The sequence below is a fragment of the Anser anser genome (genome assembly GCF_964211835.1).
Source record: "Anser anser genome assembly, chromosome: 2".
In the NCBI taxonomy this organism is placed as follows: domain Eukaryota; kingdom Metazoa; phylum Chordata; class Aves; order Anseriformes; family Anatidae; genus Anser; species Anser anser.
Window position 1 is genome coordinate 46,295,834 of NC_139721.1, and position 15,470 is coordinate 46,311,303.

The window sequence follows — 15,470 nt, forward strand, 5'->3', positions numbered from 1 at the left end:
GAAGCCAACAGCTTCTTGGTTTGCAGCATCAATGCTGCAGCTCCAGCTGTGGCAAATTCCTAGCCACACTCTTGGCCATGAGCATAGCAACATGGCAGGTCATGAAAGAGCACGTTTTACTAAGAACTTCAGAAAGCTATGAAAACGCATTGTGTTTATATGATTATTATTTATAACTGTTGCTGGTGATAGCAGAAATGATTCAAAGTGCTGTTTTGCAGCGCACCTGAAATTACATGCAAAGTAAAGTGATGTGTTTGAAAGTGCTTATTTAGTCTTACGTTGACTAATTGCTAATTGCATTCTTTTCCTGTCTTGCCAGTGAGGGGCCATTAACCCAAATCTGCTTGTCTTGGGAGATCATTCACCAATATAGTATTTTAACACTCTTTCGTCTGACATTAATTCATGCTGATACTGTATGTGGATCCCTTCTCACTGCTCTGCTTACTAATCAGATCTCTCTAAAATCATTAGTGTCTGTTTGTACAAGTTTATTGCTCTGTGGAAAGAAAGAGAGAAATTTAGAGCTCACCTCAGCTTTCCCTTCACTGACAAAGTTTTTGACCTTGAAATGGGGCACCCTTCTGAGATCCTCACTCAAGGAGGAATCCCTGAAATTTCAGTGCTGTTTGCTAGTTATAAATAATGATGATATTCTTGTTGGGTGGCAGCTAACAAATGTCGATGCAAGTGCCAATTTCAGTGGGGAGGTGCGCTGGCAGAAGCCTTACTGGCTGGAGTACTGCACGGTGCTGTACTTTGTCACTCTTCTCCGGGAGGTGCCAGGGGACGCTGTGCCCATTGCCTGGCCGAGGTGGCAGTCAGCGCTGAGCATCTGACCTGTGCTGCTCAGGCCCCCCAGGTTTGCCCCTCCCAGGCTTCCCCCCGCTAGGCCGCTCATCCCAGACCCTGACACTACCCTCTCAGTGACCACCACATTGTGGGCGTTGGATAACTCTGAGGGAATATTTATTAAGCTGCCTGGCATGCCAGAGGCAGGCCTGAACACCCTTTCTGTCACCACCACATTTGACCCATCTACCAAATCAGGAATGCTCAGAGATGTCGGAAGCCGGGAGTTAGGTGCAATGACTCTTTCTGTGACGATAACGTTGGACCCATCTGTGAGATCGGGAATATCTAGCATGCCACGCAGATCAGAGGCAGACGCGGGACCAACAACCCTTTCTGTTACAACAACGTTGGATGCGCGCAGTGGGTCAACACAAGGAGAGCTGGAGGTGTAGGTCTCTGTCACCGTCACGTTGCCGTGGAGCAAAGGATCAGGCATGGGCCGTGGGGGCTGTATGGTAGATGCAGACGTGTAGGTGTTTTCGGTAACAACCGTGGTAGTGCCGACCGGGGGAGCCATTGGTGCAGAGCCGTTGACAAGGATGGTGGTTCCAGGTGGCGGGAGGTTCAGGTCACATTCAGGGTTGGGAAAGGTGACGTTAATGCCTGGCCAAGGTGGGTTGGCATCAGGGAAAGGTTCGATCTCCTTGCCCAGACATATCTCTGCTAGGGTCTTAAATTTTGGTCCTAATGTATCCAAATACGTTTCATCTGTATCTTCTCCAATAAAGCTGCAGCATCCAACAGAGCCGACAGGAGTACCTATTCCTTCGTGATCATATATTAATAGGCAGTCATTTGCTGGCCGACCTTCATCTTCATCTGCATACACAAATGCTTTCTGTAGGTTGCAAAAACAGAAAGGTGAACAGAGTGACTTTTTGTCAGGTTGTTAACCGTGACGACTCAAGCCATAGTAAGGTCTCCCCAACCACAGTAAGGCCCAGATGACTTGAAAAACAGAACATCTCAAGACCAAAAAAAATAATAAAAAATCAAAATTTGTGTGACCTCAACATAAGCTTTATTCAAATGTTACTAATATTTTATTATTGTTTCTGCAAACATTTAGCATCTCAGGTTTGGTTAAGACAAATACTGCAGAGACTTGAGACTTTTATAAATGTGGCATATCCTGGCAATAATTTTCCTAGGTATTTCCTGCCTTCCTGTCTTGAGAATCTCATCCAAAGTGATTTATTGTGATAAAAGAACCCTATGTTAAAATTTTGAAATTGTTAGCAAAGTGGGCAAGGGGACAGCACAAACACAGCTGGCCAAGACAGCGAAGGAATAGTGGTATCTGTCTGCCATCAGTGGGTCTGATTGTAGGGTAAACGGGAACGAACATACTCTTTGGGCAGCGGTAGTCAGACAAAGCAGTAGGAAGAAGACTGAAGCAGGATGGCAGAGGAACCAGGACAGAAGGAAAGGGACTATGGGTTGGCCACAGCAGGGAAGGCTTGGTATGTCCAGAGGAGAATCCATTTTGAGTAGGATAGGGATCAATGATTTGGGATGGAGTTGGGGATGGAGTGGTCAATGAGGAGGAACAAGGCAAGAAAGAGAGAAATTTAAGGAGGGATGAGGTTGGAGGATGCAGGAAAGAACAGAAGAGGAGGCCCAGGAGGGAGAGGCGGAGGGTTTGGAGACTGAGATAGTCAATAGAAGGGGTAATCTGGGTGGTGGTATGGCAGGCAGACAATTAATACATAGTGCTCGTGGACCAGGCAGGGAGATCACAATCTGGGAGAAAACCACGTTCAGGTCTTCAGTACTGCTCTGTGCTCTTCCTCACTGAATCTTGAGTAGATTTTGAAATATAGCAATCCTCACAAATTAATTGATTTTGTTTTTGAAGACATATGCAATTGTAGTATTATGCATCACAGTTCATGATACTTATAAAAATATATCCATTAAATCCAATTTATATCCAATAAATCCGTTAATCATGTAAACTCCATAGGATTTTATCCCATATGTAAAGTCTACTTAATATTTTCCCAGTTCAAAACTGTGTGTTTATGTCATTTGCATCTCACAAGTCTTTTACAGAACAAAAAAGGCAATAAAAATATGGAAGAAAGTGAACTGGTATTCAGAGTTCCTTAAGACTTAAAATTACTACATTTAACAATCTCTAAAAAAGTATTTGTGAACAACTTCACGATGTTATTATATATCTATACACTGAAAACAGTGGAAAATGGATACATGTGATGGTCACTTATTAATCTGAAATAATTTAGTTACTGCCCATACCTACAGTGTGTCCATCAGTTTTACAGAAATGAACAGAATTACAGAATTGAACTATCAAAACTTCTATGCCAACAGCTCAAAAGCAGTATTATCAATGTCCTGCTTTTTCCAACTAGTACAGTGAGCTTTGCTCTTACACCAGTCTTGTATCATGGGAGTTTCAGTTGAGCGGAGTTATTTGTATTTAGACATTGGAACAGGCTGCCCAGAAAAGTGGGGAGTCACCATCCCTAGACGTATTTAAGAGGTGGTGCTTAGGATGTGGTGCTTAGGAGCATTGTGGACATTGTTTCATGGTGGACTTGGTACTGTTAGGTGATGGCTGGACTTGATGATCTTAAGGCTCTTTTCCAAACTATAGATCCTAAGATTCCATGACTCTGTGATTTTGTATTCTCACAGTGTCACTTGGGGAGGATAGTGTAACATCAGACTCATAGATACAACACAAAGAAGACCACATAATTACCTCAGAGAAGTAGTTGTCTAGGAAGGCCATGTTCACCCCTCCTTCTCGATACTCTTTTATCGTTCCTCCCGTTGACCCTTTTACTTCCCCTGTTCCAGAAACTCCTCCAGCTGTTCCATAACCAGTACCAGTGGCATAGCCAACCCCTGTAGTTTCTTCAACACCATGACATACTCCTCCTCCTCCTCCATATGTGTTTGTATATATATCTGAGAACAAGAAAAGAAAAATTCTCTCTCCTGTGTTCTCTGAAAATTTTCACAGAATTTGCCAGTTGTTTTTGCAAATAGTATAATGAAACTGCTGAAATTCTGAAGATATTTTAGATTAGTTGCAGGCACAGATCCACACACATACCAAACACTAAAACTGCAATAAAAATTAAGTGCATGCTAGCAGACATCTAAAACTTTGATTTTATTTGTGATGATAAAGCTAGACATACATGCTTCAAAATATCAGTGTTTGGCTTGTTTAATTGGAGAGATTTCTGTCTGGTGCATGCATATGCTCCCATGGGATTTGCATTGGCAAATAAGGTAATGCTTATGGATATTTACGCAAATGCATGGATGCATATTTATAACCCCACTGCGGTTATATTGTTTTGTCTGAAACTGTTAACTAAAAGAAATAGCTTTTTAACTCCTTTCAAATTTTCTAGTTCTTAGATTGTTAAGGGGGATTCAGGAGAACAATAGCTGATCATAATAACTGCTGGTGTTAATAATACAGAATGAAAATAACCTTTATATTAAATTATAAAATTATACACAGAGTTTTATCTTCTCCACGTTTTTTCATATATTATAGCAATGAATGTGTGGTCTTAAATATTAGCATGTAATATAATAAAACAATTACATGTAGTAGTCTTTTTGACAACCTATGATTACGTTAAGAAATATAGGCCAAATTCCGTTGTTTTTCTATTTAATCTTGTTGGTCTCAGGTGATAGAATTTGAACCTTGGGCTCTCACTGTAGCACTACTGAACAGTGGAAATAACTAAATCACAGGCGAAAGTCTTAAACATTTCTATTGCCATGGCATCAGAACTTCCCTGAGAACAAAGACACATTCATATTTATGACCCAAAATGTTCTCTTATCTTTTTGTCTAAGGATAAGAACATTTTTGGCTAATCAGTGCTCATCTGAGAAGTTGTTGCTTGCACAGTGACATTTCTTCCTGTCAGAAGCTAGAGGAAATGGATCTGTGCCAGCATCCTTACTTCCTGTTGTGGAGTGAGGAATGGGGAAAAAGAGAAAGCGGAACTGCAGAGCTAGACTTGCACTCTATGGCCATCTAATTCTTGGGGGAACCTTATCACAGAAACATATATTTTTTATATTGTGTGCCAGCTTTCTATCTAGGTTGGTGCACAAATGGGCAGTAATTAACTAGCTACTTGGTAAGTCCTATTCTCCCTCGTGCTAAGGAAAGCCTTGAAATTGGGAAGGGACAAACCTTCCACCACCAAGTTATGAAAGAAAATTTCCTTATTTTGGTCTTCAGATTCATTTCTGCTAAAACTGGTATCTTGAAAAAAGCCTCCATCCACTACCTGGAATGATTAAGAAAAAATGCCTGAGATTTGAAAGTCTCAGCAAATATTTCAAAAGAAATGTATCTGCCCATTTTCAAGGCTCAAGCCTCAGACCCTTCACTCATGCTGGAAGTCCTACTGGCATCAGTTTGACTATCTGCAGAGGTACAGTTGGAAGGGTTGTGCTGTAGCTGAGAAACCAATGTGCTCCCTGAACCAGAAGATATGAAGTGCTGAAAGACAGCTTTATGATAGCATGCATAGAAAATCTTTGGATATTCTTACCAGAAGGTTCACCAAAATCACCTCCAGCAGCTGTTGTTGGGGCAAGAATGTGTGAGACATCCTGGAAAACAACATTTTGATTCCTTGAATGATAACTTTGAAATTCCTTTATGAAGGTCAAGACTTTGTGAATCATGCTAAGGAATTACCACTTTAAAGTGTTAATGACAGCTAAGAGTTACCACTCCCACAAAAAAAAAAAAAAGAAAAAAAAAAAAGATTTTTCATTTTCAAGGTAAAAGGTGATCAGTGAAGATGGTTTGTATTATCTTGCCCTAGCTTGCACTGGAAAAGCTTGCAAATTACGCTTCAGCTGAGGGAATAGTAAAATCAGACTGTTGGGCCAAGATAACCGAAAACAACTTAAGGCACACAAGCTCCATCTGCAAATCTTAAATAAGAATCACCTTTCATACCAGCCTGGCAATGGCTGACAACGCCAGGCTTCTTTTACAGGATGACATAGTAATATGATCACTTTCTGGCTTCTAGACAAATGAAGTCTTTTCTGTAAACAGAAATTACTGCAGGGTTTTGAAATATGGGATGTACTGACCCTATCTTCAGGCTGTGCACCTTCTATTCCCCATGGATGAATCGCCCCTTCTGTGCATTCAGGTACAGGTTCAAATCCAGTTCCAACTCCAGCTGCAGCTCCAGGTCCACAGCCACAACAGTCACTCATTGACATCAGAATTGGAATCACTTAACAGGGAAGAAACAAGAAATAGGGATTTAGGACATCCTTTCTTCATAGGAATAGCTGTTTTACCCAGAGGGCAGGTGCTCAAGAACTTTAGAAATAAGGTCTTTTGAAATGTTTCAAACCAATCAGGCTGCAAGTCTGCCTTTCAGAATCATCTGCTTTTGAAAATGTTTACATTTGGATATTCGGAATAATTTGTACCTTCAGTTATAGCAGAGTAAAGTTGGGGTGGAGTAGGGCTGCTGTTACTCTAAATTTATGGCTATACATCCAGGAACAGACTTTGATCTACCTCAACTGAATGAATATAAGATGTTGATTTAAGAAAATTAAACAAACAGAACCAGTCTTGCTATATATAGCATTCAGTGATATTCATTCTTGACACATAAGCATATATTTTTCTCTTCAGACATTGTAATTTATTTTCAGAAATACACATTAGTAACAATAAACTTATAAGAATCAATAGGGTACTATTCATGTGGCTACAGTGATCTTTAGCTAACACTCCAGTTGCAATATTCCCATCACCTATATATGATGCTTATTGGAAAAGCAAGAGTCAAACCCTCAACACCTGGCTTTAAAAAATGATTAGATAGTGAGTCAGGTTTTGCAGTGTGGTGCATAATGCTTATTTCTTTCAAGAATTCAGTGTTGGAAATTACTGGAAAAAAAAAGCATTGCTCATTTTAGGAAGGGGCTGCAATATTCATTCTGGCTGTATTTAGGCTATTAACCTAGATAATTAAGTTAAAAACCTAATATTGCTGCAGAGTTACTGGGGAGACACACTTGCTTACAGCAGACTAGCCAAAGTATCTAAAACTCCCAATTTAACATCAAAGTGAAACAAAGAGAAAAAGAGAAAGGGCAATTAAGTGTATACAGTGCTACCTCACATTACATGAGTAAGGACATATCGAATCCAGACCACCAACTAGGAAAGGAGATTTCTGAAGGCAGAAAGATGGCCTTTCCTGGAGAATTAACCAAATGGGAACTAGAAACAAAACAGTCTTCTTTGCAGCTTCAAAATTTTGTCTTTGTTGATTCCCAGTTAATCAGAGACCAAAAACCAATACGATCACCCTCCTCAAGAGTCAGGTTCTCATAGTTATTGTAGTCAGTACTTCTGCACTGGACAGTTTCAGATGTTGACTGCTTGATGCCAATGCCACGAAAGAAGAGCAATCACATCTGACTGCAGCAGTCAGAGAAGTAATTGCTGAAGCTCATATATTGAAAATCACATATTGATCCTTTATTGTATACAGTATTGTTTTTTAACAGATGTCATATTTAGCAGCAATGGCCAAAAGTTAAGATGATGGTCTTCTTCATCCCACCACTGAAATCTGTCTTACAGTTCAAAGGAAACTCGTTCTTTCCTTACATCTTTTCATATCCAATTTGATAGTTGCCCATTTGTTTTAGTAATTTAACTGAAGTTCAAATTGCAAAGTGTAAATTGTAATCTAATAGAGGCAGCTTTTGCCAGAATCTTCTGAATCTTCTACTAAACATTTCAACTCTTCATGGTAGTCTGAGAACTGAATACCTAAGGAAGAATATCCTAGCTCTTAGGATGGAGAGAGTTATTTCTGAATGAAACATGGATATATATGTAGAATATAGGATACATACATATGTTTACATACATGTACATATATCCTATATGTATCCATACAATTCCTATAGTTTTTGGTTTTGTTTGTGTTTTTGTTTTGCCAAGTTGCACATGGGAGCCCATGGGTTAACAACTGACCAAAAAGCCACCTTACTTAGAAGAATAAAAAATACACTTTGTAAAGGTTAAAATATATATATATATTATAAATTTAATACTTACGAACAAATATTAAGCCACCGAGAAACATCAGGCCAATGGCAGCACCGCTAAGTGTAGTAGGAGATTGGCCATATGTGATAGGATAACCATTTTCCTCACCAACAGATGTATATGTTTCATGAGTTTCAACGTTAGTGTACCACTCTGTCACGTCTCTGTAGTCATATCTGTCAGTAACAGGCCTATCAGTCCAAGTAATTCTGTCACCATCAGGACTACCGCCACCACCGCCACCACCGATGATGATTATTTTTGTGGCCCCACTGCTGCAATAATTGCGACTGTCACAGCGACAAGCTTGTAGAGGAATTATGTATGGTTGTAGGCAGCTTCGGCCTTGGCTATCTCTTACTCTAATATAGATCTTATAAAGGTAGAAGTCCATGTTTTGACTCACTAATTCTGCAGAGGTAGCTTTAGGGGAAAAAAAAAAAAGAGAAAAATATTTAGATTAAGGTGTTGACTTTAAAAACTGCTCAAATCTATAATTTTGGTGAATAATGTTAATAGTACAGACTAAGTGTTTGGATTAGATCTTCAGTTACTTATGCAACTACAGTACTTATTCAAAGCTGAAGCATGATCTATACTGGTGGTTTTTATTTGTTTGTTCGATTCTTATTTTTATTTATTTATTTATTTATTTTGTATTTGGAGAACCTGAGCCAGATCAATCTAGTTATCACTTTTTAACTTGAGAAATATAAAAGGGGCAAATGCAGTTTTTTATATCTACTGCTGGTTTTCCTCATTTTTGTTCCCAAAATTGTTAACACATAATTTGCAAGCTTTACACATTTTCTTTTCTCTCACTAGAAATTTACATGCTAGTTATGCTTTCTGTTTCTTATTTTTTTTATTTTTTATTTTTTTCAAAAGGTATTTCAATTCTTTCAAAATATTTAAAATTATGAATTTATGTCTGTTTAGGACAAATGGGAGTTACAAAGGTACTTGCAAATCTGATATTTACTGTTTAATAAAGCCTTCTATACATACAGTAAATTATGCAAATTCCATCATTTAGAAATGTATGAGATTTGATTAATCAAAAAGCAAGCAGAATTTGTACCATACATTGCAAAAGATGTAATCTTTATTTACCATTTTCATAAGGCTCTCATAAAAATAAAATTTACAAAGAACTTTTGGTCTCGTATAAATATAAGAGCTTTGTCATATACTTAGAATAAAAATAATTAATAGAATTAAATAATATAGAAATAAAAAAATATCAACTTGCTTTTGAATTACCTCATTAGGTTTAGACCAATAAAGCTGCTTATCGTAGTTATCACGCTCACATACAGTTTTGCTGCTCTATTTTTATCAACATATTTTTAGTTTCCTTTAAAAGATAACTAGATAAAATGCATGTAATAATTCTCATTCAGTGCTAACATATATATAGAGAGCAACTCTTTGGATTCAACTGAATATAAAATCATATTTAAGTGAGAAGAATGGATTTTAATGACTGTTTTGTATTGTTTCTTATGAAAACGTATCCTACTCTGTAATCTTACTATGATTTATTCTGTTATAAAAAGTAGTTTAATTTACCATTTATTGATCTGATAATCCATGTAGTTTGAGGTTCACCATGTATGCTGAATGTAAAGGGGAGCCCGTATAGATCACCATTCATGCTCTTTGCTGTGATGACCACTGATGGGGAATGCATACATACTTTCCTTAATGCTGTATTAATAGTTGGGCAATTGTCATTGACGCCTTGCATTGTAAGCACAATGGTGCCAGTAGCAGTATACTGAGGAACCCCTGTAAAAAGAAGGTATTTGTAATCAGGAGGCAATATTGATACTATAAATAATGCAGTTCAGGTGGGAAAAGATGGAACGGGAAAAAAAAAAATGTACAAAGAGTATTTTATTTCAGACAACTTAATTTCTCCATTTCTCCAACAGACAACTGTTTTCTTACCTCTAGTAATAGCCAGAACCTCTGCTCTGTACTGCCCATGGGATACATAGGAGGATTCCCAGTCAATAACTTTGTTCAGTGTGATTTCACCGGTGTTTTGATTGATTCTGAACCAGGCACCTGGATCACGTCCTATACTATACCTGTATTTGTTTAAAGAAAAGTATTCAGAATTATGTTGAATATGAAACAGTACAAATGCAGACCTAGTTATGTGGGTGGAATAAATTATTCCAATTAATGTGAACTCCATATGGTATAGTGATCTGCTATATATTCATTTTGCAAGTAATGTTTGTCACTTTGGAATATTTTTTCTTTAGATTATGCTAGATGCCATTGTATTTTAGCCTTTTCAAACAAAATTCTTGTAGATGTCCAAAGATATACACCATAAAAAATAATTGTCAACAAACGAAATGCATAAAGTTCATTATATTTTGAAAGTGCTATCATAGTCTGAAAGTAAATAAAATCTGTCTGGTCCCTGTAAAGCTTTAACAGAACCTTTGATAACATCAGTAGTTAAATCTACAGCTCTTCCTACAACATACTGTGCTTGTATATGGTTGTATTTGCTAATATTTTTGTCTGTTTTATGAAAGCTTTTCAAACCTTGTTAAATTGGGTGCATTTATTTCTACATATGTTAATAAAACAAATTATTCTTATTAATTAACTTCCATGAATTTCATCAGAAATAAATGTCAAACCATTTTTTTTAAACTATAGAATGACCTATTAGTGACCTCTTCTGTTTTGATTGTATAATATTCCCCTTTATTGTGGTTTTCTGCTTGCTTTTTTAGATATGCAGGCAGATTCTCTTTCTGTGTTCTTAAGTTGGTTTATAAAAAATCTGTTTTGATTTATTTAAATTACAGATTGAGAGAAGAATGGTATCTTGTTTGCATTGTGCACAAGGCTAAGGAAAGTAGGTCAGGAAACAAAAGCAATCATAGCATAAGAACTTAGTATTCTATTTCTATTATTCTATTGCTATTATTATTATTATTATTTTCCTGTTATTTTACAGTACCCTCTGCAAGCTCCTTTTCTACTTCTTTGTCTGGAATAGAGAATACCTCTTCCTAATCTCATTGAAATCTCAATTAAAAGAATTATTCCATCCAGTAGGTTAAGCAGATCAGAGCTTACACAACATTGGTTGCAGTAGTCCCTGTGTCCTCATCGAATGCCGTGTATGTTCCCACAACATAGTTTGCCCTCGTTCTTTGTGATACAAAAAAGATAATTGAAGATGGATTAAACCTTGGAGGTTCAATCACATTTTTTACTTCTACTATGAGGGGTGTTCCGATGACTTGGTACTGAGACATAACAGAGTGGTGGAATTCAGCTCTGTTCCTGACACCGATACTCAGTGAGTGGGTTCGGATATGTTCATAATTCAGTTCCTAAAAGATAAAACATGGAAAATCAGAAAATAAATAAAACTTCCTGGACTTTAATCTTATTTAAATATTTTATTTTAAATGGTTGAGTGTCATTGTTGTTAGTGATATATATATATTTAACAATTAAAATTATTTTAAGATGATTATTTCAACAGCTGAATCATATTATTTATCCATACCTTAATTACTTTAAGGATTCCTTGATTTGTAGCTGGATCTGTAACAATTTCAAAGCAATTATCTTCATTACCAGATATAAAGAAAAACTCCGCTAACCAATTGTCAGTAAACTCTTCATCAGCATCCAGAGCTTGTATTCGTAGCAGTTCGGAACTGAGTGAATTTTCTGAAATAGCTGCTGAAAACTGTAATGACAGATAAATATCTATTAGCAAACACTGATGTATGTAGTGTGAGGGAGATACAGCTGACCACAGAGAATTCTTTGAAAAGTGCTCTTCCCTCAGTTAAAACTATAACAGTAAAATAAATAAATAAATAAATAAATAAATAAATATGTGTTCTGTGTAAATTGTGATTCTGGTTGCAGATCTGAAGAGCTACGTCACCTCAAATTTTTGCAGATGCAGCTTAGCAGAAATGGATTAGTGCTTTCTAATGATAATGTTGCTTTTGATATTAAACACTTACAGAGCTTTGAGCAAGAGTTGGGAAGTTGTCATTGACATCAATAACTTTCACATGACAGCTACAAAGGGACGAAATTCCATCTCCAGCTCCATCCCGATCTGATGCCTTCACAACCAGAGTGTAGCTACTGTGTTGCTGTCACAGAAAGAGAAATGACCATGTTACAAGCATCTGCACATCTTATAAACTACAAATACTTATGTCGTGCTACTGTTTCCTAATACGGGAATTTGCCTTTTATTTTAACATATATAAAGAAATGCATTTACTCTTAAAAAAAGAAAAAGAAAAAGAAAACACACCTTCTCACTCTCTCCTCACTCTCTCTTTCTCTCTATTTTTTGTCACTCTCATAACATACACACACCATGACATCATGTTATTTGACTTTGGAAATGTTACCTCTCTGTCAAGATAATTTGCCAGATGGAGTTCTCCAGTAGCCTTTTTCATAACAAACATTGGTGGGCCTGAAGGTTCCTGACTCTCTATCTTGAAGGCAATTTTAGAATTCAAGTTATTAGGTTCATCTGCATCTGATGCAATTATTTTCATCACCAGTGTGTCTAAGAATAACAATTAAAAAAAGAAAATCAGAAAAAAACTGTTCTGAAATCAGAAATACCTGGTGTATAAAAATGACAGAAAGCTATCTGTTTGTTGACATTTATAAAGAAAATGGAAGTTTAATTTCCTTGTACTAATTATGACTGAACGTGAGTGACTGTAAAATGCATTACAAATTAAAGTCAGATGGAGTAAGGTAGATTTTCAATGAACTTTTTAAAGTCACCATAGGGAATATGTAAAAATTGTAAGTTTTGAGCCTGAAGATATTCACAGAAGATATCTCCACAGTTTTAAATGAGAATTTCTAGAAGGTAGGACATGAGTGTAACACACTCAGTGTTATTCTCATGTTTAATGATGCTTGCAATGCTTTTGGTAAAAAGAACCATTTTAGGTGTTTAAGAAAGGGCTTGTTTAGTAATATTCTACTGCAACTTCAATACTCAGGCTGAAAAAAAAAAAAAGTAATTTATATACCTTCACAGGAAATAAATGTAGTTGTAATGTTATTATTATTATTTAATGAGAAGAAATGGACCAATTTTAAGTTGTCACATCTAAATGAATTTCATGATGGTACAGTTAGGAACTAGAATATTCAGCATTGGTGTGTGGGAGGAAGGGGGAAGCACTGCTGTTTAATTTTAAGCAACGATCTTGGGCCCTACTCCAATAACACTCTGAGAAGCATCTCCTGCTCCTTCCTCTGCAGTAGCCTTGGGAAAAGTACGTCATTGCCTAAAAAAAAAAAAGTCGAATGAACACCCCAGGTTTATATTAACTGTACTATGGGATCTTCACTAACTTTACTATGATAGGCAATAACATAGTTACTTACTGTCCATACTGCATTCTTCAACAGCTCCTGTAAATACAGATTGTGCAAATATAGGAGGATTATCATTTATATCCAGAACTCTGACTCGAAGTTCAAGAGGTGGTTCCAAATCTATACCCGTCACTGAGTGTTTAGCAAAGCAGCGTATCTAGATAAAGAGATTTACTCATTTTAAAACCAGAATTGAAGGAAGCAAAGCTACAATCTGAAACAAATGAATTAGAGCATTTTTCTCCTTGTGCTCCCCCTGCACCACCCTGCATTCATCATTTTAAAGGAAAGATAAAATGGGAGTACTTACAACAAATACTGGGGTCACTTCCCTATCTACTATTGCTGTTATATTAATGTCTCCTGTTCTCGGGTTAATAACAAATATTCCATATGGGGCACGATCAATTCCAACTCCAGAGATGCTGTATGTGATTGGATTGTTTTCTTCACAATCTGATCGAATCTACAATAATACAAAATATTATTACATAATATGATTTATACCAGTTTACTGAGAACATCTGCAGTGTTTTCTTTTTTCTATAATTAGTCTCCTTAAAAAAATCTGTATAAGTTTAGTCTTCCTCCTAAACACATTTCACAAGATTCAATTTATAGAACAAATTGAAGGCTCTTCTAAAAAACAGGCAGCCTATAGCTATGTCTGCCCTTAAATACTGGACAGGTTTTCTCTTTCCTTTAAATCTTCTGGTGGTGAAGTGAGGATGTTAGGGGAGAGAAACTTCCAGGAGTATTACGCTGTGGCTGAAGGGGTATGGACGGGGGGAGAAGAATAATCATAAAATCACAGAATATCCTGAGGTGGAAGGGACACACAAAGATCATTGAGTCCAACTCCTGGCTCCACACAGGACTACCCAAAATCTGACCATGTGTCTGAGAGCATTGTCCAAACGCTTCTTGAACCCCAGCAGACTTGGTGCCGTGACCACTGCCCTGGGGAGCCTGTCCCAGTGCCCGACCACCCTCTGGGTGCAGAACCTTTTCCTAACACCCAGCCTGACCCTCCCCTGTCCCAGCTCCATGCCATTCCCTCAGATCCTGTCCCTGGTCACCACAGAGCAGAGCCATTGCCCCTCCGCTCCCCTCGTGAGGAAGCTGCAGGCCACCATGAGGCCTCCCCTCAGCCTGCTCTGCTCTGGGCCAAACAAACCAAGGGACCTCAGCTGCTCCTCGTACGTCTTCCCCTCCAGACCCTTTACCATCTTCGTAGCCCTCCTTTGGACACTCTCTAATAGTTTTATGTCTTTGTTGTATTGTGGCACTCAAACTCTTTGCTCTGTTGTCTACAGGAGTCAGGCATCATCCTTAACTTGCGCTTGTTCAGGCATTTCTCAAAGTGAGAGGGAAAAGAAAAATATCTCAATCTAGTACAGACACTACACAATAAAGAGACTATGGTTGGAGCTCTCCAGGAAGGGGCCTGATTGCAATGTTCTAGGAAGCCTTTGATCACTCCTCAGCAGTTTTGTGGTTTCACATATAAGACTGTCAGCAGAGCTGGAAATACTGTACCATTTTTCTTTTATTCTACATTCCTTGCCTTGACTAGTCTAAGCAAATGTGCTCTTAAATTTCTCTGCTTTTATCTTACTTCAGAAAAAGCTTCCTTGTCAGTGAACAATTCTGCTCTGCTTTCTACTTACTCTGGCAATTGGATTCCTCTTAGAATTATCTTCTCCTTCTCTACAAGCTGCAGCAAATTTTATCCATTCACGTTTTTGTCTTCTGAAGGTTTTCCATCTTGCTGTTCCATTTTCACTCCATTCTTTTACCTTCGACATAGAGTACCAGTATCATATGACCACCAACCTCAATACATTTGAAATTAATTCAGACATATAGAATTTCTCACAATAGGGAGGAGAAGAGATATTTATAGAACATGTTTTTTAATACATCTGCATTTTAATACAGTATTAATACTGTATTTTTAATACATCTACATTTTAATACATCCCAAACTCTAACATTGTACATGTGTACTTTAAAAATATTTCTGCATATGAGATATTCATATAGGTTTAGGAGAATTTCTGAGACGATGAGC

General features: G+C 37.4%; 1 protein-coding gene across 1 annotated transcript in view; it reads right to left on the reverse strand.

Moving 5' to 3' along the window:
- Window positions 1-15,470, reverse strand: part of LOC310894085 (uncharacterized protein) — a 62,981-nt gene that overhangs the window by 40,371 nt on the left and 7,140 nt on the right. The window contains exons 3-16 of the mRNA XM_083823788.1: window positions 15,067-15,195; window positions 13,707-13,862; window positions 13,406-13,553; window positions 12,400-12,563; window positions 11,998-12,132; window positions 11,526-11,711; window positions 11,087-11,346; window positions 9,929-10,071; window positions 9,548-9,766; window positions 7,985-8,398; window positions 5,980-6,128; window positions 5,424-5,484; window positions 3,590-3,798; window positions 735-1,696 (exon numbers count right to left, since the gene is read on the reverse strand). Of these exons, the coding sequence (XP_083679914.1) occupies window positions 735-1,696; window positions 3,590-3,798; window positions 5,424-5,484; window positions 5,980-6,128; window positions 7,985-8,398; window positions 9,548-9,766; window positions 9,929-10,071; window positions 11,087-11,346; window positions 11,526-11,711; window positions 11,998-12,132; window positions 12,400-12,563; window positions 13,406-13,553; window positions 13,707-13,862; window positions 15,067-15,195 (3,335 nt within the window). The remainder of the gene's footprint in view (window positions 1-734; window positions 1,697-3,589; window positions 3,799-5,423; window positions 5,485-5,979; window positions 6,129-7,984; window positions 8,399-9,547; window positions 9,767-9,928; window positions 10,072-11,086; window positions 11,347-11,525; window positions 11,712-11,997; window positions 12,133-12,399; window positions 12,564-13,405; window positions 13,554-13,706; window positions 13,863-15,066; window positions 15,196-15,470) is intronic.